The following is a 23,617-nucleotide window of genomic DNA, read 5'->3' on the forward strand; positions in this document are numbered from 1 at the left end:
GACCTCAGGCCATTCTGCCAGCGCATTTCCTGAGTGCCTACTGTGTGCCAGGCAGAAAAGCGGTCTCAGAGCCTTGATGCGGTGCCCTGGCCCGTGGCCTGCAGTGTGGCCAGACATGGTCGGCCACGCAGCAGCCAGGGTGCCCAGCCGGAAGCAGCAGCTTCCTCAGGCCCCCCTGGAGTGCCCGTGGTTAGCTCGGATCACTTTCGGCCTGAACAAAAAGCTTCTGTCTTTCCTGTAAAGCGAACCTCTGTCGGCAGGGCTGGAGTCCAGGGTGGGCCTGGGTTTAACCGTTGCTCTCCCAGCGGATGGCTGTGAAATGGGTCAGGCCCATTCAGAGCCTTGATTTACTGAACTGCACAATGGGAATACCACCGCCCCCTCCTGTCAACTGCCGAGTGGATTAACGCCATGGATTTCTTAGAACTGCCCGTGGTGCCAGCTGCCACCCCCACCCCCAGCCTCTGCTGCCAGCCGGGCACATGGGCAGGTGCTGGGCGGGTGCTGCCCCACGAGTGCCAGGTGCCCGCTGTGTGCACAGGCAGAGCTGACCCCAGGACGGGTGCACACAGCTGCCCCCTAGGGTCCCACAGAGCCAGTGGCCACGCCCGCCCGCCTTCTCCCCCCCACCCCCGCCTTTATCTTCCCTGTCTCCCTGCTTTCTTCCCCTACATTGGTTTTGGGAGTGGACGTGGACATGGACGTGGACGTGGACGTGGGGCAGTGCGTGCTGGGCCGCCCCCAGGTGTAAGGAAAGAAACGCAATCCAGGACCTTTAGCGCTTCTGTATTTTTCTTTTTAAGACTTATTTATTAGAGTTACAGAGAGAGGAAGACACAGAGACAGGGAGAGGGAGAGAGAGAGAGAGAGAGAGAGATCCATCCTCCATCTGCTGGTTCACTCTCCAAATGACCACAACAGCTGGGGCTGGGCTGGGGGAAGCCAGGAGCCAGGAGCTTCATCCGGGTCCCCCATGAGGGTGCAGGGGCCCAAATACTCGGGCCATCTTCTGTTGCTTGTCCCAGGCCATTAGCAGGGAGCTGGAGCAGAAGTGGAGCAGCCAGGACTCGAACCGGCGCCCTTCTGGGATGTCGGCATCACAGGCAGCCGCTTTACCCGCTATGCCACAGCGCCGGCCCCAGCTCTTCCATCTTTTTAAAAACATGGTATCTGCAAACCTTCAGTTCTGTTTCTCTAAAAGATGACTTTAAGAACTCTTTTCCCTGATCGGAAGTGGAGCAGCTGGTTCTCGAACCTGTGCCCGTATGGGATGCCAGCCCTGCCGGCGGTGGCCTAACCAGCTACACCACAATGCCGGCTCCTGAAGAGAAACTTTTCATTGTAGTGAAATTTATTCCCTGAAGGTGAGGGGTCTTCGAGCGTGGTTTAGGCTGTTGCCATCCAAAGGTGCCCCCCAGCTGGCACCGGGTCCCCAGGACGGAGCTTGTGACATGTGCAGAGTGCCTGGTCTCGCCCGGACCTGCTCTATCATGGACGCTGGGTGGGGGCCCCACGCCTGCTTCTCCACCCTCCGGGGGTCCTGGGCTCCCTCCAGCTGGAGGCACTGGTTTTGGAAAGCGCTCTCCTCCCCGTGTTGAAGTAAGGTTCTTCGCCGCTGTCTTCCTGCACACCCAGTGCGTCAGCTTCCGCAGACTCTGGTCCCGGGCTCAGCATTCTGTGTGGATGGCCAGCTGGCTGTCCCCCGCCATCCCACGGGAAGGCCACCCTCTCCCCACCGGCCTGGGGTCCACAGTTTTCCACAGTAGCGTGGTCTCTTCCGGTGCTTCTGTTCCACAAGCTGCCAGTCTGTGTTCAGCCGATGATGCGCTGTCGCTTTTAAATCGACAAACGATGATGGCGTGCGTCTCTGGGCGTCACACAGGCGGTCTTGGTGACAGTGGCTTCGTGGAAAGGCCCGGTGTCTGGCAGGTTCAGACACAGCTTGCTGTTGGGAGCGTCTTGGCTGTTGCTCGTCCGTTGCTTTCTCACACACGTTAGAGCGAGCTCGGCAGCCTCCACGGAACTGTGCGGATTTTCCAATCCACTTCAGCTCCGCAGATCCTGGCTCAGTTCCGGCTCATTCAGTTCATGAATGGACACTGCACAATGTTATTTTTTTGGTTTTCCAAAGCCTGCTCGAGGCCATCTGCCTCTCCTTGGGCTCCCCGTCACTTCCAGCCCTGCCATGTGGGCTGGGACACACCTGTAGCCGGCCCCTCCCCGCCCCCTGTAGCGTGGCAGCCTCAGCGGATGGGTGGTTGGGGCGCGCAGCAGCCAGGGCCGTGGTTGGGAGGCTGCCCTTGCCATCACCAAGCGTCTCGCGCTCCCTGGCCTGTGCCTTCGTCTTGTCTGGGGCCGTTTGGCAGAAACGATTTCTCCTTCACATTGGCTGAGTGGTTTAATGTACCTCCCTGGGTGCCCCGGATGTGTGGGCCTCCTGGGATATGGGGCTAGGAGGAGATGGAGTGCCTGGCAGGGTCCTGGTGTGACCTCCCTCTGCCCTGCTTGAGTGACAGCTGCCTCTGCCGATGACCGATGCAGCTCCAGGCCTCGCTTCTTGGCCCTGTACCCTGGGGCCAGGGAGGCTCTCCCTTTCCCCCTCCCATTTCCCCAGCAGCTGTCCCCTGCAGGCTTGTCGCTCAGATGGGCCCCAACTCCCCCCGGCTGCCACAGGCCTGGGAGACAAGTCTTGCGCATGGGTGGCCCCTGTCGTGGGTTCTGCAGAAAAGGAGACAGCTCCGCCCCTGAGGCCCCTACGTGAGCCTGTGTCTTCTCTCCCTGTTCTCTTGCACCCCACAGCTGCCCCGAGACACTTCCTTCCGCACCCCTGCCCCCAGTCTCTTCCCCTGCGCACCTCCACCCTGCCCCGCGCTGCCAGTCCAGGCCAGTCCTGTTGATTCTGACCATTCCTCAGCCTCTGTGGCTGTAGGGGCTGGGAGCGAGCGGAGTGCGAGCAGAGCACTCCTTCCTCCACCGAGCCTCCCCATGGCCGGGCCTTCCTCAGCCCCACTGCTGCCCCCTCGGCCGCCAACTGGCCATGACCTTGCAGCCAGGGTCTCAGGCCATCTCCTGGAGGCAGGTGGAAGCCACACCCAGGTGTGAGAATTCCTGGCTAAATGCAGCAGCTGGGTTTCCCCCTCGCCCTCAATCACCGCTCCTCAAAGAGCCTTCTGAGCCCCGCAGGTGCCAGGCTCTGTCCTAGGCCCTGGAGAGGCCTAGTGGTCCTGGAGAGGCAGAGCTGGTCCTGGCTTCCCGCGGCTCTTACTGCCCTGTGAAGGGTTTCAAGAGGCGGGCTCACTGTAGCCCGAGCCGTGCCTCCCCCTCCCAAAAGAGCGAGACTGTTCCCCATGGTACCCCACAGCTCGGTGTCTCTGTCTCTCTGTCTCTGGCAAGCAGAGGCCGAGCCCCTGGGAACCCCAGCCCGTGCTTGTCGCCGTGCTGGTGGGGCAGTGTGGGAAGTGCTGTGTAGAGGCTTGGGGCCGGCACGTGGCTCTGCAGGTGCTCTGGCGTGACCTTGGCCCCTGCCACATTTCCCTGCACGTGGCACCTCCTCCTCCTCCCCCTTCCCCGTGGCACCGCGCTCTGGGGCCTCCGTGGCATCGTGCTGTCTGTGGACTTGGGGCTCTGGAAGGTGTCCTTGGGGGAGGACAAGGACAAGGAGGCCGCTGGGTCTGGGTGCCGGGAGGTCACTGGTGGGCGGTGAGGAGGTCTCCCGGAGGCTGGCTCGGGGCCAGCAGCTCCGCTCCATCTCGGAGCCTGCGGCCTCCTGGCTGCAAGCCGAGCTGCCCCGCCCCATCCCCACTCTGCCCGCACCCCGCGCCCCTCCCGATCAGCACCTCTGCCTCTCACTGGGAACCAGTCTCGGAGCCGCTGCGTTTACTCATCCCGAGAGCCGGGGACAGCTTGGGACGCAGCCTGGCACCGCACTTTTCTTGTAAACCCCGAAGCCTTGCTCATAAGGTGGCTGCCGCCGCGCTGGCTTCCGGAGGCCTCGCGTTTGCACAGAGGGCGGGTGAGTCAGAGCGCTGCTGGGCGTGGTGCCGGCCCGGCGAGGTGGGCGCAGCGAGGGCTGGGAGGGGGCCCGTCTCTGCAGGATGTGGAAAGTCATCGCCGAGAGCTCGGCTGACCTCAGCCCCACCCACTCTGAGCTGCTCGGTGAAAGTGCTGGGGTGGAGGCTGGCCTGACCTGACATCGGCGCAGCCCAGAGCTGCAGGGCCCCTGGGCGCTGTGGGTGCTGGGCGAGGACCCCCCACCACCACCACCACCACAGAGCTGCAGCAGCTGCAAACATGGGACGCTCCTCATGATACCAGCGAGGAAGCAGAGGCCCAAGGACATAGACCAGTCTGGGTTCACTCGATGGACCTTGAGGCCAGCGCATCGCCACGTGCCCAGCCCTGCTGGAGGCACCTGGTGCGTGCTGGCCGCCGATTCCCTCGGACGCCCTAAACTCGGGGCAGGGTGGACAGACAAGGACATGGCAGAGCCTGTCACAGAGGCCCAGTGATGCCGGCCCCTCGTGGGAGCCCGCTTGTTGCTCTGCTTGGCCCCCACCCACAGGGGCTGCCTTTGTGAGCTCCGCAGGGAGCCGAGGACCCAGGCGAGAGTTGGGGATTGAGATGTGGAGAAAGAAGGCCCCTCCTCCCCACCGGCCTGGAGTCGGACTGCAGAGGGCGGAGGGTGGGCCCAGCTGGCTGTGTGGGCAGCTCCCTTAGCTGTGACGGTGTCACTGGCAGGTGCCTCCCACATGGGCATAGACTGGGACCCACGAGAGCAGTGTCATGGGCAACACAGTGCCTTGAGGGTCTTAGCTCAGGCCACAGGCAGAACAGCCTAGGCTGAGGTCTCCCCCAGTGCTGGAGGCTGCGGGCGAGAGCAGGTGCCAGCGCTGTCAGCCTTGGGAGCCATTTGCAGTAGCAGGTGGCCGCCTGCTCGCTGTCCTGGTATGAGAGTGCTTGGCCCAGTGTCTGCTCCCCGGAGGGCACCGATCTCATCCTGAGGCCCCCTCCCCATGCCTTCACAATGTGGGGTACAGTTTCCGGGTAAGGACCGGGGCACAGTTCGGTCGACAGCGAGGACTGTCGGTGGAAGAGTCAACCACGTGATGGGTCACTGTCCTTTAGGGACACCTGGTGCAGTGTCACAAGAGTGCTCCTTGCCGGTCAACCCCCGCGGCCTTTCGTCCTGGGCCTGCAGTGCCCGCCTGTGGCTGCCACAGGGAGGGGTTTGTCCGATCCCCGCAGCGTCTCTCCAGGCAGGCGGCGGCTTCTCCTGCCGCGAGTCCGAGGTGTGACTCAAACCTTTTCTGGGAAATTCATGACTTAGAGTACAAAAGCCACATCAGGGGGTGTCACAGGGGACCAGGGACATGCGCGTAAGTGGGGCTTTGTTAGCCCGTGGGGGTCCTGAGTCGGGGGCTGTGCTGGGAGCGCCGGAAGGTAATTGACAGGTGAGGGCGTTGGCGACTGGGCCGGGAGACCCAGCAAACACCCAAACAGCAGGTGCCCAGCTGGGATTCCAAGGGAAGGCTGCGTGAAGCCAGGCCGGAAGTTCTGTGACCCCAGGAGGAGGATGGGAAGCTTGCTTCCTGCTCGTGCCCCTGCAGGTCTCCCCTGCCTCCCGCGGCCGGCCCAGCCCTTGTCTGCGGCAAGGCGGGGACCCGCGGCCTCAGCTGTCTTAGGAGAGATGCGTGCTCCAGCCTCCCACCTTCCAGCCTCCAGGGAGAGAGGCAGCTTCTCAATTAGTTATTTACTTTATCATCTCATTTGTGGTCACAGGCTGACTTGTGGGTTTGGATTACTGTGTCTTTCCTGAACCTCAGCGCGATGTAGTAACAAGTGCAGGCCTTCTGCTTTTTTTTTTTTTTAAGGCAGTGAGGTTTTTGCAGCAGCTCTTGCTGCTCAGCAGAGGTTTGGGGTCAAGGCTGCCATGAGCTGGCAGGACCAGGAAGCCCGCTGGGGTCGGGTCGGGGTGCTTTCCTGTCCTGCCGGCGGCGGCTGCGTGTGATCAGAGGTGTCGCGTGGCTGTGCGCCGGCAGGAGCCGGTCTCCTCCGACTTTGCATGCTCATAGTCCTCCCTTTCAAGCAGCTTGGCTTAGGAGAAAACCACCAATTGTTTCTTCCCCGAAGGCCTGTCGGCTTGGCCAAGCGGTGCAGGCGGGAGCGTGTCCTGCCCCAGGGAGGGAGCTGGCCATCACCATGGAGGACTTCGGCCAGTGTCCGTGCTCGTCCGAGCTGGACCGATGCGCCCAGGTCCTCCCGGAGGTCTGGGACCCTGGCGGGTGGGATGGCGGCCGCGCTGCCATCGTCTGGAGAGGCTGCTGGTTGCCCCGGTGCTGTCAGGGAACCGCCGGCCTGACTCAGCACATCAGAGAGCCACTTCCACTCTGGGACTCTAGGTATCCTTCAGTGCCAGGGCAGGTGGGGCGTGTTCACCCGCAGCTGTCTGGGTCTCCAGCGGTGGCCTCGTGAGTGGCCCCACAGTGGGCAGCGAGCTTCAGGACAGAGGTGCCTTGCGGCTGAGGATTTGCAGGTGGCACCCAAGGGGCACAGTGCCCGGGTCCTCTTTCACGCCCTCCCCGTCCCACAGCTGGGCACTCACTCCCCGTAGGACCAGGCAGGACCAGAGGCGGCGTCTTGGTTACTAGAGTGGACCGTCCTGTCCCGTCCCTCCCAGCTGGTTCTCTGAGCTCATGATCAGGTGCCACTGAGCCTGCTGGCCCGGCTCACCGCAGCCTTGCCCTGGGGAATAGCCTCACCCCCATCCCAGGGCCAAGGAGGCTGGGGTTCGGCAAGAAGCTGTGAGACCTGTGCAAAGGCACTGGGGACGGCTTTTGTTCCAGAGGCTCGGTGCTCCTCTGCCAGGGCACAGAGCCCAAGGGCAGACTAAAGGTCCTTCAAGTTGGGGAACCCTTGCCCCAGGCTGGGGCCCCAGGCAGTCTGCCCCGTGCTCAGGGCTGGGACTGGACAAGTCACCCTCTGTCTGCCTCTCGACCTTGAGCTGGGAGTGGGAGTCACGCAGCCTCCCCCAGGGCGGCTGTGAGGATGAAACCTGGGGAGGCGGCTGCCCTCAGGCCCCGGGTGCTTGTTTGCACCCGCAAAGCACACAGAGCGAAACTCCACGAGTAAACAGGAAGCCGCGCCGCAGGCAGAGGTCAGGTACTTGCTGTGCGTTTCCCAAGCGGGTGACAGCGCGGGGCTCACCTGCTGGAGGCTGGCTCTCTGGGGCCCCCGACACTGAGCACCAGGCGGCTCGGTGGGTGGAGGTCTGCAGAAGGAACCCTGGTTCTAGGCGGACGGTGTTGAGAGCCCGGGCCCCTGGTTCCACCTGGGTTCAGATTACTCCTGCTAGGCTGTGACGTCAGACCGGATGTGACGCTGATACTCTGCGTGTTGTTCGCTCAGTGAGTGTGTACAGATAAAATGAAAGTCTCGGGTGCTCTTTGTCCCTGGGACGACTTAGGTTCCCGTGGGAGCGCCAGGATGGGGGCCGGGGAGCCTGCTAGTTTCCTGACACAGGCGCTGGTGTGCGCTCTGTGGCTGGAAGGAGGGACGTGTGTGTCCCGTAGCAGGAGCGAGCAGCCCTGCGTTGCTTGCGGTGAGGACGCAGAGGCTGGTTCTGGCCGCGTTGGGCGTGGGCTGTCGGGGGTAGATCCGTGTCTGAGCCCCGAGTTCAGGCCTGCCGGGCTGGGGTAACAGGGAGTTTGGCGCTTGTAGGGACAGGGAGGGATTTGGAGCAAAGCAAAAGGCGGGAGCCACCGAGGAGCACCTGGGGTTTCGGAGCGTGGGTCTTCACGCCCAGGAGCTGGCCTGAAATGCATGGTGCCAACCAGGGCGCTGCTAGAGTCATTCCCGGAGGGTCTCTCCCTGGCCGCCGAGGTTCCAGGGTGGTCACGGTGCACCCCGTAAGAAACTGAACCCTGAGACCGGTTCTGTATCCGGCACGCGTGACACAGCATAGGATCAGGTCGTTCAAAGGGGGTGGGCAAGACCGCTGTGTTGACAGCTGTAGGCATCGCACGTAGAGCAATTTGCTGTTATTTAAAATGGGCGATGGACGATGAGAGCGTGGCTCCTGGCCTCAGGCCTGGTCCTTTCCTACTGCCTTCACTGCCGGCTGGACAGGGGCTATAAAAACAACGTTTTTGCATTGTTAGCAAAACTTCCCAGAAGGAAATGTGCAGTCCTCCGAGTGTACGTGACCGCTATGGCCAGATCTCCTGCACAGGAGGAGCCCGCAGGGAGATGGCATGGGAGGAGGGCCCCAGGGAAATTCTCTTTCCCCTGATGGGAGCAGAAGCCAGCTTTGTTGTTTTAACCTCTGGAGCTGGCCAGGACGCGAAGCCCCTGACCCACCTGCAGCAGAGCCCCCCGGCCCAGCTCAGCTCAGGGACTCACACACACAACCCTGGCGTCCTGCTGACCCATCTTGGGGGCCGGGTGGGGGGCGGGTGCTACAATGCTGCAGGACTGGGGCTTAAACTGCAGCCCAGGGGGCGGCGCTGTCTCGGGTCTCTGGAGGTCACCAAGCAGTGGAGGATGAGGGTAGGAGTCGGAAGCATGATAGAGATCAAAGGTGATTTTTTTTTTTCTTCTCAAAAATGGTTTTGCAAATCTTTTTCAGAGCTGATAGACACACACCTTAGCTGGATACAAAACATTTTATGAAACAGAATGACTGATCTTTGATCCAAGAAATCAAAGTCAAAGGTAATTGGGATCTCTTGCTTCTCCTTTTGTCTCCCAGCTGTGTGTCTGTTTTAATTTTAATACAAAAAACATAAAACCTCTACAATCCAAAGAGCCCGCTCTGCTCCTACGGGCTGGCTCCCTGTGGGGACATCGCTGTGTTTCTCCGTCTGGGAGGCCGGAGGTCAGAGCAAGGCTGGGGTGGGGTGCGGAGCGGGGGAGGCACTGGGGAATTGCATGCTCTCCGGGGCCGGCCCCATCCCAGGCCTGCACGGGCCTGCTCCTCTGGGCTTTGTGTGTCCCGCGTGGGTGGGGGTGGTGCACAGGGCCCCAGAGTGGGCAGGGAGGTCAGAAAACCACGCCCACTCTGAAGGACACACCCCAAGCGTAGGTAACTTCCCGTCCACCCAGGGGCTTTCTCGTAGTGTGCTTTTTTTTAAAAAAAAGATTTTATTTACTTGAATGGCAACGTTGCAGAGGGAAAGATTTGCTGGTTCACTCCCAAGACAGCTATGGTGGGCCTGGAGCCTGGAGCTCGGACTGTGGTGCCGGCGGCTTACCCTGCAGTGCCCCATTTGACGACATTAATTTGCTACTCTGAAACTGAGCCTGGAGCTCTGGTTTTCTCACGGTGGGCTCCCTGGGAAGACTGCAGGGCTCTGGGGGATGAAGTCCTGGGAGGGACATTGAAACTCACGCTGCACTCCCCCGGCAGTGCCACTAGCATTGAACGGTCCCTCTGTTGGGGAAAGTGGCTTCCTTCCAGGCCCGGGAGTCCTGGAGAGCACCACGCTGATGGCACAGAACCGCCAGGACTTGGCCCAGTGCATTTTCCAATAGGGATCGTCAAAAGGCGAGAATCGCAGCACACACGGGCCATGTACCTGGCCGGGGCTGTACTCTCAGCGTTGGGGCCTGATTGCCTCACTGTCCAAGGGGAGGCCTTTTCAATGAGCCCAGGTCAGGGCTCTGGCCTCCCCCCACCCCCCTAAAGTCACCAGCAGGGAGGGGAGTCGCTGTCATGTGACGCCGTGAACATCTACACGGCCGCTTTGAGCTACAGACCTGCTAAGGGAGTCTGGTTCCTTTCACTGGCCTGGTCCTTCTGGAAGGCTCTTCTCTGTTCCCGAGCGCCCCGGAGCTCACGGAGATAGCTGGGGAAGACAGAAGGTCGCTTAGCCAGGAAGCAGCAGAGCCCCAGGGACACCATGGCCGCTGCTCCTGGGGAAGGCTGGCCTCGGCCCCGGGGCATCGCAGAGCCCAGCAGGTGCCTTCGGGCCCCCTCCTGCCCTCCCCAAGCTTGCCAGTCCTGGGAGCAAGTTCAGCACGGCGCTGTCGGCCACAGGAGAAGCGGGGACGGAGGCTCTGTTGAGCTCCTGTTGGCTCCCTGACCCCCATCAACGCTGTCTGGCCGGGCCCAGGCTCTCATGGGTACTCTGGTGGTCGGGCCAGATCTAGGGAAAAAAAAACACCCTTGAGGTGTGGAGAGAAGCAGGACTGGGCTCTGCTGCAGGCCGAGGCGTGGGGACCTCTGAGCCCCGATTGAGAAGGGAGCCGGCCCATCAGGCTGCCTAGCGGTCATGTCCAGGTTCTCAGAATGCCCCCTGAAGCCGCAGGGCAGCAGGCGGCCTGGGCTTCTCTGTCTTGCGGCTCCTCAATAGCAGGGACAGAGAACGCCCTCCTTCCGTTGTCCATGGGCCCCATCCGGCCCCCAGCCTGTCTGGGTCAATAAAGCTTTATTAGAACACACCCAGGCCCGTGTGCTTATCCATCATCTGGCTGCTGTGATGCCCGGGAGCAGGGAAAGAGGCCGCAGAGCCCCCAAAGCTCAAAACTTACAGAGAACATTGGCTGCCCCCTGGCTTGTCCTCCTCTTGGGCCTGCGGCCATCTTTTCTGGAACATTTCCAGAGCTGTAACAGCGCTCTCTGTACACCAGGACTCTGCAGAGTTCACGGAAAAAGTAACAGGAAACTAGGGCCTGGATTTCAAACTGCACCAAAGCGATGCGTCCACCCCATTGCCCGTGAGCTTTCTCAAGTCCCCTCTAAATGACTGTCGTGTGCGTGAAGCACACGGGTTTCTCTAGCCTTGTGAGAGGGTGTGCTCTCTGTCTTAAACTCTGCCCTCGGTTCCTTTCCGGTCTCAGCCTTCAGCGTGGGCTTAGGAACCCCCGCCCCCCGAGGTTGCGGATGCACTCACGGCCGCCTCCCCATGGGCTCAGTTCTGGGTCGGGCACCTGCTCTGGCCGCTCGCCACGTGACCTCGCTGCTGGTAACCAGGTGGAGGCTGCCTCTCCGTGCCCTGACCCCGACAGGAGCCGGGATTCGGGGACCTTGCAGGAAGGGTGATGAACACCCAACTTCCTAACAAAGTCTTTTACCAGTTCGTGGCCATTTAGTGTCCAGGTTAGAATTTGAACCCAGGGCCCCTAATCCCCCTTCCTGTCTCTATTTTCCCATCGATAAAGCCTGAGTGGGGAGTATATCATTAGGGCTGACGTGAGAACGGATGCCCTGGCATTGAACAGGACCCAGCACCCGGCTCTCGGTCAACACGAGCAGCTCCTACCCTCCTGTACGAGAGGACAAGCGCAGGGCAGCAGCCTGCCTGGGGGGGGGCAGGGGGGACAGGAGCAGAGCTGCCCGTCACCACGTGACTCAGCCAGGCCGCACGCATCCGGCACCCGCTGCATCCCGGGCTGTGGGCAATGCTTGAGAACTCAGGGCGAGGACGAGACAGCAGGCAGCCGGGGTGTGTGTGTGTGAGAGCTACAGGAACCCCTGGGGGCTTCGCATGAGGTGGGCCAGGAAGAAGCTGTGATCCTTGGGGGTGCATCAAGGACAGAGTGGGACAGGAGGCAGCAGGGGGCAGGTCCTGGGGAGCTGCTGGGCAGGTGGAAGGGGCAGAGGGGGGCAGAGATGGAGGGGGAGGGACAGGGCCGGGGGCAGGAGGGCCTGGTGAACGTCGGGGACTGGGTTCGGAGGGCACTTACGTCCCCTCTTCTCCCCGGCACCCGAGTCCGCAGTGGGAGATTAAACCAGGTGACATGGCCAGGTAGACACACCACCCCCACCCCGCAACTCTCCGCACCTGGGGCCCAGGCTCCCAGCCGGGCCCTGCGGTTTCTGAAAGAGAAGCCCGCCCCCCCCCCCCCCCCCGTGAGGTCCCAATGCACCGAGTGCGCCAGAGCCACTCCACCTGCAGCGACGTCGCCCTGAGTGGGGGTGGGTGACAAGCCACTCGCTGGGCACCTTTCCCAACCTCCCCGCCCCCCTGTTCTGAGAAGGGAAACGACCCTTAGGCCAGGGCTGCGGTGCCAGCGGCTCTGCCTCCCGCTATTTTTGGAAAGCTGAGGCTGTGGAAAGTTTCCATCAAGGATCCACTCCTCGCTTCCTACACTGAGAAAACAGGAAGCCCTGCAGAATCCGGGCTTTGAACAACGCCGCGTGAAGCCGCCCGGTTCCCGCCTGCCCCTGGCATTCTGCGACCAGCCCCTCTGCATACATACAAGCACCAACCGGCATCAGGGGAGGGGGTTCCCTGGGCGTCCACGGGTGCCTGGACACGGGCTGTGCCCCAGCAGTGCCGGGCCATTGAACCGAGGGACTCGTGCCCACCACCGCCTCTGTCCTCGCGGTCTAACGCTGTGTCGCTCTCTCTGGCCACTTCTCTGGGGGGTATCTGATCCAAGCCCCTTGACAACCCGAGGAGGGAGGTTCTGCTTACAGATGGAGGCACAGCTCTGTCCCCAGGGCGTGGTCTTGCAGGCAGGGAAGCGAGAGGTGGGATCCTAAGCCTGGCTGGCTGACGCTGGAACCCAGACGCTCTACCTCCCCTTGCACGTGCTCTCAGAACGCACTGAGCAGCAGTGAGCGGGGCTGGACCCGCGGGCACAAAGCATGGCACCAGGTCCCGGGCCGGCACAGCCACTGCACACATGCCCCAGGCACGGTGCCTGCGCGCTTAGAGTTCTCAAGAAGCCCTAGAAGGTATGCGCCCTTACGAGCCCCATTTTACGGATGAGAAAACTGAGGCCCAGCAATGAAGCCACACACTCCCTGAGCGAGGGAGGTGGGAGCCCAGCCTGGCTGCTGCAGCAGCCCAGCTCGGGGGAGCGTTAACACCCCGCCCTCACTGCCAGTTTTGCATCAAAGGCAGCAGCAGAACCAGGAAACGGGTTCGTGACCTGCCTTGGGTGGGACCCCCGCAGGGTCGCCCTCCTCTCCCAGGCCGCACTGCACAGCCCCCCATCTCAGGAACGTGCCCAGCCTGCCTCTGGGGTGAGCTGGCGCTGCTGGCAACTGGCCATTTCCAAGCACACGGAAGGAAGCTTTTCGCTGCTTGCCCCTCGCTCAGCTCAGAGCGCAGACTCCAGGAGGTGGGGGGCCGGCCAGTTCGCTTGCTTCCTGCTGGGGCCGCACACCTACCTCTAGGGGGCGCTCGGGGGGGGGGCTAGAATCCCGGTTGTGCCGACGAGAGAGGAATTCTGTTTAAATTGACGGCGATTCAGGCTTTGTCAGAACCGCACGTTCATGCGCGGGTCTCGGGGAGCCTGCTTGTGTCAGACGTCATCGCAGAATAGGTGTTTTCTGGCTGCTGTAGTCACGGCAGTAATTTGGCCCTTGAGAGCCTCAAATGCATCAGATAAAATATAGACGGGGGAAGCGACTGAAATCTTGCCCCCTGGCCCGGAGCCATTTCTGCCAGAGAGGTGCACAGATTGCCAGTTGAATGATTTTCACTAGCAGAGCTATTGCACAAAATACTGTCGTCCAGAAACAGAGACCCCAAAGGGGAAGGCGTGTTTTGTGCTAAACACTGCCCGCTGCGTGACCCCAGGGAGTCCGCGTGTGCCACCACCTCTCACGTGTCCCTCTCCTTCCTTTCTCTCGTAGTTAACGAGATTATCAGGAAGGAGTTTTCAGGACCTCCCGCCAGAAACCAGACGTAAAAGCAGCCATCACCGCAACGCGCCTTCCACAGCGGACCCCTCGGAGCCCTCCGCTGCCCACCCCGCGCCCTCCGCTGCCCGGCTCCCGGCCCTGGAGGCCGCACGCGGGAGCTGGCCGCCCGCCTCTGCCGACACCAGCGCCTGCTCTTTGCGTCTTCGCTTCAAATCCCCGGGAGCATCCCCGGCTGAACTTGTCGGCGTCGCAGCCAGCTGTTAAGTGCCTGCCTGCCAACCAAAGCGACATTCGGACCGAGCGGGACCCTGCAGCTTGCCTGCGACCTGAGTGGCTGGAGCCTGGGTTGACAGGCTGGGGGACAGATGCAGGCTCCTGTGAGACCCCAGCCCTCGCTTTCATGACCCCGTGCCTCTCCAAGGGCGAGCACACTCCCAGGAACACAGCCCGCGGGTCCAAAGTCCTCGACAGACACACACACACACACACACACACACACACACACACATGCACGCACACCGTGGTCCTTAGGGCTGGCCCTGTCCGTGCCTCCGCGAAAGCTTTAGTCCTGAATTTCCTCCTTCCGGAACAAAACTGCCTTCCCAGCCGAGACCCCCGTTACAGCGTCTCGGGTTAAGTTATGATGTGTACAAGTTTGTTAGCTTCTTTTTTTTCTCCGCTTCGGAAAGCCGACGAAGGCGGCTGGGGTGACGCCCTCCTAGCCGGCTGCCCCTCAGCCCGTGGGCAGCGGGCGTGTGGTTTCCACAGACCCAGGAATGTCCCTGGTTCCCGGGAGCCAGGCCCTGGCTGCAGCCGCCGGCAACCCCGTCCCCAGGGGCCCTGCCTGCCTTCTTCCTAGCGTTTCCCCCACGCAGCCCGTGTGTGGGATTTTGAGGAATTGGCAGAAGGGCAAACACAATGCAAAAAAAAAAAAAAAAAAAAAAAGTGCAAGTGTTTTTGTTAAGGAAAAAGGACCCAAGTGCTTTGTTAAGTGGATTTCCATTGAGAGAGAGAGAGACAGACAGACAGGAGGGGCCGCTTCCCTCTCCACCATCAACCTAAGGCAGGTCAGAAAAGCTCAGGCTTTGGTTCCAATACTCATTGGTCTTTTTTGCCGGACTCCCCCTCCCCTTCAAGTGTCCGCACAGGTGCGTCCTAATGGAAGCCAGGCTACCGCGGACTGAGTTCTGCACAGACCACCTGTTCGCTACGTGGAAATGAAATCCTAAATTTCACCGCAAAAAAACTTTTGAAATCTGTGCATAGCCCCCCCCCCCCCATAATACACCTTTTTTTGGAAAACCTTTTGTATGTCATTTTCCCCTAGTATTTCTTGCCACTGAGCTCACTCCTGGTCCTTGAGTCTTCCTCCACTGGGGCAGTTTTTGCCAACAAAACTGAGTTCTCAGCAGGTGAATTTTCCGAGCGCAGCTGTGCTCCGAGGCCTGAGCCACACACACCCCAGGATAAGCTGCGGGTTCCTCTCCAGTCACCTGTGGCTCAGCCCGCTGCCCAGGGGCCCAGGCTGGGTCTCCAAAGTCCCGGCTTCCCTGTCCAGCTCACTCAGCGGTGAACCTGAGAGCTGGGCCTGTGCACGCGCTCATGTGTCACCTCTGGTACCACCTGGCATTGATTTCCCCCAAGAATGGGGGCAGCTTCCGTCCCCCTGCCCGAGCGTGGAGTTGAGACCCCCCCTCCCTCCCTCCTCCCTCTCTCTCTCTCTCAGCACACAGAACGCCGGCGCGCAGCCAGCCAAGCGAGTCAGGCACGGCTCTGACCTCGGGAGCTTTCTCTGCAGCAGCGCTGGCTTCCCTGGGGAGGAGAGCCTCCCGCGTGGCAGGCGATCTGTTTGCACTTGACCTGGCTCGGGGCCGAGTCCTGCACTTGAGGGCATCGGGCCCTTCCTCTGTTATCTCAGAGTCTCACCCAAGTGCCTTCCTGCTATTGTAGCGCAGCCGCTCAGCTCCATTGTCCACCGGGTGCGATTTCCGTCGGTCTCCTACCCGGGTGAGCGCGCAGGGCCTGCGGCCGCCCCAGCTCCTGCACACGGACGTGAGTGTCTGGGGGGTGTGTCACACACCCACGGACAAACAGCTCTGCTGCCACGTCGCGACGCGATAGTACAGGAAGCGCTTTCATCCCCGGCTCTACCAAAGAGCCAAGGAAAGGAAGAAGCCACAGCGTTGAGATGGACGGGTCAAGGAACGTGAAGGAGACAGCTACCAGGAAGTTGCAAGAGTTGCAAATGCCAGGAGGCAGTGTTGCCGGGAGTGATTGGGGAAGAGGCCACGAGGCCGGCCGTCGGGGGTCTCAGGAGAGGAGGGGTGTGTGTCGTGTGTCGCACGTCCGGGAGAAGGGCTCGGTTACGTCGAGGTTTGCACTCGCAGCGTCCAAGTTCGTGTAAATAGGTAGCCCTCGGGCAGGTCTGCCACGTTGCCGAATGGAGTATATTTCCAAAGTCTGCAAGTCTTCCTGTATTGTACAAAAATACTGCTGCTTCGTAATATATAGCAATCCAAATTAATTAGTATCTTATTAAATTTTATTTTCTTACCTGTATGTTTTTTTTTTTTTTGCTTTATATCTATCCTCAGAATATCACACCCTTATGGGAATTAGAAAATATTTATAAATGGTCAGAAGTCTTTTTAAATGTCTCTTTTTACATATATGGATTTTTTTTTCCTTAAGAGAAATGATGTATTCTTGAAACATTTGCTGATCATTCCAGGAAACCAAAAGCAAACAGTCCATCCCGCCGCAGAGCCGGCGCCACCTTCCCGGCGGGAGTGGCCCAGGACGGGGGCGGCCGGCCGGGCGGCTCCGGGACCAGCTTCTCCTCGCCTCTTCAGCCCCAAGCCTGGGTCTCGTCACCGACAGAATCGTTCTGTGAGGCCTCCAGACCTCTCCCCACCAAGACAAGCGACCCAGAGTGGGACCTCAATTAACAAACAAAAAAACCAGCAACAAAGCCCATCCTGCCGTCCCGAGGCTCAAAGGATGTTTTGGCAAAGCCACTGCCCAGGCCGACCGCATCCTTGAGGGCTGACTAGTCCTGGTATTGCTGGCTGCCTGCAGGGTGATCCCGGCACACACAGCCCGCAGTGGGCGGAGCGGACGCCTTCTCACACCCAGGTGGCCCTGCCTGCAGCTTGTTCATGTCCAGTGGCCAAGACGTCTGCCCCAGCGTGCCGGTGGGAGCTGTCACACAGATCGGAAGCCCGGGTGTTCTGACTGTCACTCACTCCAGACTACAGTGAGGCTGGATCTGTTTATTTCCATGTAAGGAAAAAGACAAACGCACACGATCTCCACTTGCTCCGATTTGTCCACAGCCAAGAGGACGCCGGGTCCACAGAGCAACCATGTTAATTTCGTGTGGTTCCTTTTGCAAGTGGCTGGGGTGGGATGGGGGCCGTGTCACGCGTTCCCAAACTCCTCTCCTGGAGAGGTGGCTCTGAGGGACCCAGCACAGCCTCATGGGGGTTTCCTAAGTGTAGGGTGTGGGCGTGAAGTCTCTTGGGACCAAAGCAGCTGACTGGATGGGTGAGAGTGGGAGGCAGAAGGCGAGGAGCAAGAGCAGGACACGTGTTGGGGGTTTGGCCAGTGTCTGATGGGCCTGGCCGGTGTGATCAGAGGCGCAACCTCCCGGAACCCTGGGGACAGAGCCTGGCTCACCCCATCACCTCTGCAGCCCTCAGAGGCAAGGAGGCATGGGGAGTTCTAGTAGGGTTCTCCAGTAGACCCAAGTCTCCCCAAAGGGCAGTGCTGGAAGGCTTGGCTTTGGAAAATCCTGACTGTTAGACGAGTTTGAATACATCACATTCCTATGCAAAACGTTTTTAATCTCCAGTTTAATGCAGTTTATTTTTGCTATATGTAAAGTATTTTTATACGGCTTGTATTATGATAGTTTAGCAATAAAATGGTTGGAAGCAACTTTGGTGTGCACTTTTCTGCTCTGCTCGGGGACGCTGGGCAGCTTCTTGGCAGTTGGGTCCCTTCGGCAGAGAATGTTCATGGCTGTGGACCTACTACGTGCTCACACCCGCTCCCAGCCCAGGAGGTGCTGTCCTGTCTCAGAGGAGACGGAACCACAGCTCAGCCTGTGGTTGCTTGACTCTCTGCATCACAGCCCTGCTGCCTCTCTGGCCCCAGCCCGCCTGCGTAAGCTGGCTGATCGTATCAACCCTGGCCGTCCATCAGAGGGTCCTGGGGGTTTGCAGCTAACGGGGCCAGCTGCTCACTTGGAAGGCAGACGTCCCATTTGTTTTGAGCATCTTGCAAAAATTCCAAGGTCAAAGCAAAAACAAAACACCTTCACCATCGAGCCCACAAACAGAACTCGAGAGCCAGAGGACTGCGGCTTTCCGGCCTGTTTCCGCCTTAACACGGTGCCTCCCCGCCCCCCCAGCTGGGGCCGAAGCCCCTAGAAGTGTGCAAGGAACTGCTGCTGGCGAAGCCTTCGCAAGTCCAAGCTTCCCCTGCCCCCTTCAGTGCTGCCCTCAGATCCCCGGGCAGAGCCCCTGCCCAGGCCAGGCTTTGGGAACCCACCCCATCTCAGCCCCGCACCTGGGAGGCCTGCCTGGGAATGTCTGAGGGCCCCTGCCCGAGCCTGGAGCCAGCAGTGTCATGTGTGCAGGTGACCCCATGGCTGTGGTGGCTGGAAGGGACCCCCTGGGATGTCCCGAGTCCCTCTGTGGTGGGAGCAGCTGGTCCCCCACCCCCACCCCGTCCCTCCCGTTTGGCTGCCCCCAGGAGGTCCAGAACTCTCACTGCAGGGGCGAGGCCCATCCCAGCAGGGCTCCCCACGGCTGCTGCTGCGGTTTTAATCTTTCTAGCACCGTGGGAGGTGGGGCCAGCAGAGTGGTGCTACCACGCCTACTCGCCAATGAGTCAAATCACAAAAATTCAGCCAGCCAGGGCCACACACACGCTAGAGGCCACTCTGCACCCCTAAGATGCTTTCCACAGCCGTGCACACCTGTCATTCGCTCCCTGAAAAGCCTGTGCCTTCCGGAAAAACAAACAAACAAAAAAACAACAACAAAAGAACCACAAAACAGAATCGTCTTGAGCAGAGGACCAAGGTAAAAGGGGCTGTGTTCCCCCTTTGTGCGTGAGCCGCAGGCCTCGGGGGCCCCCGTGTCACGTGAAGACAGGTGCACAGTGCCCCGCAGCTATCAGCAGCCGACCTCGTAGCTGCCTGTAACAGACTCAGCTCCGAGCTCAGGCAGGGACCTGGAAGAAAACGGGCTTCTCCCACGGTGGGGTCTGACTCTTTCTAACTGGATCTTAGAGCAGGAACCTGAGTTTATCCACCTTCCAAAGGCTGACACGCAAGGGAAACACACGCGGGGACATCTGAGGGTGACTCGGCCAGAGCCGGCAAGTCTGAACCGGCTGCTGGCGGTACACGGGGGTCTGGTAAACGCCTTTGTACCAGCAGTGGGAGGCCGAGCACGGTTCCCAGCAAGCGGGAACCCAAGGAGCAGGCGGGCTCGTGGGAGGAAACAGCGCTGTCGACTGCTGCCCCCTCTCAGGGCCACAGCCTGGAAGGAAACAGGCTCCGTGGAGGACAGGCTGGGCAACAAACAGTCTCATCAGGCAGGCACCCGATATCGAACAATCAGTCACCCCAACACCAAACTGAGTCTCATCAGTCACCCCAGTAGCAGAGAGTCTGGATCAGGCAGTCACCCAGTAACAAGCTTTCATCTGGCAATCACCCCAATATCCAGTCGAGTCTGGATCAGGCAATCACCCCAAATCAAACAGCCTGGATCAGGCAGGGCCCCAGAGGAGGATCACAGAACCCCAAGGAAGGACTTTCAAGGAACGCGTGCGTGCAGAGCCCCGGAGAAGCCCACGCCTCCCTGCAGTAGAGGACAAACTGCCTCCAGCGCGGGGCCTTGCTGCCCGGCCTCCTGGCGCAGCTCTGTGACCAGCCCCAGAGCCCCAGAGCCCCAGAGCCCCAGCCTGAACCCCGCACTGGCTTCAGGACACAAAGTGCCTGACAGCCCGCGCTGCCTGCCGCCCTTATCAGTCCTCATCGGGGAATCGGGCCCCTGCCCTTTGCAGAAGGGCGCTAGGGGGAGACTGTACTGAACCCCTGCCCCCCCCCAACACGCGGCCGGCACCTTCTGCCGGCTCAGAGCATCCGAGGCTGTGCACGGTGTCCGGAGGAAGCGCTCTCTGCCCCCAAGGCCATCGATGGGGCAGCTCGGGGGCGGGGGGCGAGGGAGCGACCCCTGGACCATCTTGACACAGCGTACGTGCCTCCTAGGCTCATGCTCCAGATCACCTGCCACTGCCCACTTTGACAGACACGGGGTTTGCACCCCGAGGTGCCCCCTCATTCCCGACCCCCCCACCCCACCCCGCACATCAGCTCTGACAACAGCTGCAGGGCAGCAGCTTGGTTGGAAACCTGGCAGGAGCCTGGGTCTCCGCAGTCCCCATCTCTCTTGCCCCGGGCGTCACGGTGGCCATCTCAGAAGCCCATCCCATCTGCCTGGATGGCAGAAGGGCCCCTCCCCCTCAGAGCCGCCAGGCTGAGCCCCTGAGACCTGGGCTCCTACCTGGCCCCTGGCTGCTGCCCCGCCCAGGGCTGCCCTCCGCATAAAACCAGGCTCGCAGGCCAGGCGCCTCGCACCTCTGCAGACTCAACTGTGGCCCCGCCTCTCTCTCCTGAGTCTTCCCAGAGTTCCTCCCGCCCTGTCTCTGCTCTCCCTAACGCCTGAAGCTCTGACCCGACTCCCACGCACCTGCTGGCCCTTCCGCATTCTTCAGGTCTCAGATCAAATGTCCTTTGACAGAGAACTTGCTGGAACACCAGGTATCCTGTGGGATCTACCTGCACCTGCCCTGACACACGCACACACCCATCAGGCTCTCTCTCTCTCACCATCCGCATCTGTCCGCCAAACCTGCCAAGTGCAGCAGGACACACAGTGCTCGTCCTCGCTCTGCACCAGCAGGCCCTGGTCACTGGGTGTGCAATGGACCCGCGTGCCTAACCCTCAGACACACGCGCCCCTGAGAACGGAGTCCCCGGGATGTATGGGAAGCTTCACACTTTTTTAAAAAGTGAACGACGGACTCGGACTCAAGAGAGAGCTTCCTCCTGTCCCATGCAGCTCGGTTTATTCCTTCCCAAACGCCTGTCTTCTAGAAAGAGCCAGAGCCCCTTGCTGCAGGTGGCAGTAAACCCCGTGCCTCCCCAGCACGCTGGCACTGCCAGGCTCTGCTCTGTCCCTGGCCGCCCGGGGCCCTCCTGCCTGTACAGTGCCCAGAGCTGGGGACCAGCAGCTCCTGGGGGACAGGTGGGCGATGGCACTGCGTGCAGCTGCCCCTCACCTGCCAGCGTGCACCGTGACCGGCCCCAGGGAGATGGGGAGGAGGGGCTTGTGCATGGAAGCCAGGTGCCCAGAGGCTGCTCTGGCTCCACCCCTCGCATCTGGCTCTCCCCAGCTGCACCTGCGGCCAGGCCAGCAGGAGCCCGCATTCTCATTTCCCTGTCTCGCCCCAGGCCTGGAACCCCAGCCTAGGCTCCAGAGGGCCGGGCACATAAAGTTCTGAGATCTATCCCACGGACACTTCCCAGACTCTGAGAGCGGCCAGCACTGGCCAGGGGAGGGCCGGGGCTCAGAGCTAGGGCGTGGGATCCCCGGCCCATGGCTGCCCAGCCCCCGGGGCTCGCAGCCTCCCCCCAGAACGAGCTCATGTCACTCATAAGTCACCCTCTACCCCCACAAAGATCCCCCCTCCCTGCTCCCCCCGCCCTCTGCATCTCAGCTCACCGTGAACACCCCTGCCTTGGGCTGGGGGTCTGTTCTCACAGAAACCCAAGGCCCCGGTGACCCTCACCACAACTCACAGCGACACCCACTCGCGAGCATCCAGTTCCGGCGGGCAGACGTCTACACGGGGAGCCGACGGGCTAGTGGGCCCCTCGCTGCTCTCACCTCCTAGTTCCCCCAACTCACCTCCTCCTCTGAAGGCCCACTGGACTCCCAGGAGCACTTTCGACACACCTGGCTCATCGCCCCGCCCGTGATTAGGAATCGCACCTGCTCCCAGGGATCGGGGCGGCTGCCTGTGGCCCAGAGCCCCGGCCGGGCCATGCCCCAGCTCTCCTCCTCACTCCTCGGGGATGTCGGAACCTGGGGGCCCCATCCTTGAGGATCCTGGCACAGGCAACTTCTCCCATCTCCCATTCCCCTCCCCAGCCCCTCCCCCCACTTAGCGAGGCACACCTGGAGGGCGTCTGAGGCTGATGGAGACCTTGTGTTTCTAGGGGGCCCAGGTGAGGCTGATGCTCCTGGCCCCTCGGGGAGTCCTGGCCTCGCCCTCCACTGCTCCCTTGCTCAGCACCACCCCCGTGGCCTCGCCCTCCACGTGCCCCTCCCTCCCATCGTGGCCTTGCCCTCCACTGCTCCCTCGCTCAGCCCCGCCCCCCCAGCCCCCGCCACACTGCGCAGCTCCTGTCTGTAGTGCCTGACCCCAGAGGCGGCTCCTGCCAGCTCCCTTTCTCCTCGTCCCCTGCTCTCCACTCTTCCCGATGCCTCTTCCATGCCCCTGCCTCTCTCCCTGAACCCCCGGCGCCCCCTCCACCACGCTCACGCTCTCCTGGTGCCCTTGCCACTCGTTCCAGGGGTGGGGGGATGGAAGCATCTGGAAGGGGCCTGCTGAGTGCTGCTGCCATTCACGGCACCTGCCCCCCCGCCCCCGCAGCTCTGCTTCGCTCCACCCCAGGCTGACTGCCACCCACCCCTCCCCCTTCCTGGGACAGAGCCAGGCTCACCCGTTCCCCTCCACCCCCAAAGTCTGTGCCCTCAGATCTGACAGCACTGGGTTCCAGCCAAGACATCTCCCATGCTCCCTCCCCAAGTAGGCACTAACTGGCCCTCTGGGAATCTGGTGCATTTTTGGTTAGCGCCCCTCAGCTGCCTCCCCTGTGGCCTGCCAAGGGGCGGTGACAATGGCCCACCTGGATGCAGGCAGCCAGCGCCTGCACCAGCCACAGAGAATCTTAAAGCACTAACGGGACAAGAGTTTGCATTTCCTGTCACCAGCTACAGGCAATCTTGACAACGCCAGCCATACAGACGCCTCCCCACCAGGACGGGCTATGCCCACTCCTGGCCGCCACCATCTCCCCACCAGGACGAGCCACGCCCACCCCTGGCCGCCACCACCTCCCCACCAGGACGGGCCACGCCCACCCCTGGCCGCCACCGTGTGTGCCTTAGTCATTCGTCTCACAAACGCCTCCCAAAGCCCTACTCTGTGCCTGACACACTGGAAGGAGCTACTGCCGTAGAGAAAACCAGGAGAGCCACTCCCAGGCTCGCCCCGGCGTGGCTGGGCGTGGCTGGGTGTGGCTGGGCGTGGCTGGGCCGGTCTCTGCGTCTCCAGCCGTCCAGCTGCCGCTGTTGATTCTCTAAGGAGAGCAGTCACTCCCTCCCTCCGCTCTCGTCGATGGCTCCCTGCTGCTCTCGGGCTGGACTTGGTGCCCACATCTGGACCTGACAATACCTTGCTGGTCTGCACCTTGTTAACTCCGCACTGATTCCTCTCCTGACGCCTGCAGCCCCACGCACCCACCGTCGTCCCTCTGCCCGGCACCTAGAACACACCGAGGACTTCTTGCCTAAATACTTCTACTCATTTTGCAGCTTTCGGCTCTGTCAAGCCCATGGGGCAGTCTCTCCAGAGCCCAGAGCACCCTGAAGTGACCGCCAGGTCCCAGGGCTGGGGACCGTGGCTGTCCTGTTTGCTGCGCTGGTATCTGGCAGGCGATGTACTAAGTGCTCAATAAACACCACAGCGCAGGCGCTGCTCAAGGCGCTTTGTGCACTCCCACCGATTTCACGCTCACACGGTCTCCCGCGCGGGCCTGTGGGTGTCCTGTCTCTCGGGGGATTTGCCGCACCACCTGGTATTCAGGCCCTTGTGTGATCTGGACCAAGGGATTTGCTTTTTGTGAATAGAAATTGTCAGAAGGGAGGGGTGTCATTG

General features: G+C 61.2%; 1 protein-coding gene and 1 long non-coding RNA gene across 11 annotated transcripts in view; one reads left to right on the plus strand and one right to left on the minus strand.

Annotated features, from left to right (window-relative positions):
* NFATC2 (nuclear factor of activated T cells 2) overlaps positions 1-17,533 on the plus strand; it is a 138,279-nt gene extending 120,746 nt beyond the window's left edge. For 4 of the 5 annotated variants that reach the window (XM_008250420.5, XM_008250423.5, XM_051832679.3 and 1 more), the window contains exon 10: positions 13,586-17,533. In XM_008250420.5, the coding sequence (XP_008248642.1) occupies positions 13,586-13,641 (56 nt within the window). In that variant the 3' untranslated portion in view covers positions 13,642-17,533. Of the gene's footprint in view, positions 1-8,623; positions 8,710-13,585 lie in introns of all 5 variants that reach the window. The other variant, XM_051832680.3, reaches the window with a different exon arrangement.
* Positions 803-21,811, minus strand: LOC149123317 (uncharacterized). 6 transcript variants are annotated; one of them, XR_016215761.1, is made up of 4 exons: positions 21,583-21,811; positions 10,528-10,630; positions 9,754-9,842; positions 803-8,127 (listed from the first exon to the last, which is right to left on the minus strand). It is a non-coding gene; the product is annotated as an uncharacterized LOC149123317 (long non-coding RNA). The 6 variants fall into 6 exon arrangements; XR_016215760.1 differs by having other exon boundaries at positions 21,464-21,634; XR_016215758.1 differs by having other exon boundaries at positions 21,474-21,631.
* Positions 21,812-23,617: the final 1,806 nt, after the last annotated feature.

This window comes from Oryctolagus cuniculus, chromosome 11 (assembly GCF_051225735.1).
Source record: "Oryctolagus cuniculus isolate XC-2025 breed Fujian yellow rabbit chromosome 11, ASM5122573v1, whole genome shotgun sequence".
Taxonomy (NCBI): Eukaryota; Metazoa; Chordata; class Mammalia; order Lagomorpha; family Leporidae; genus Oryctolagus; species Oryctolagus cuniculus.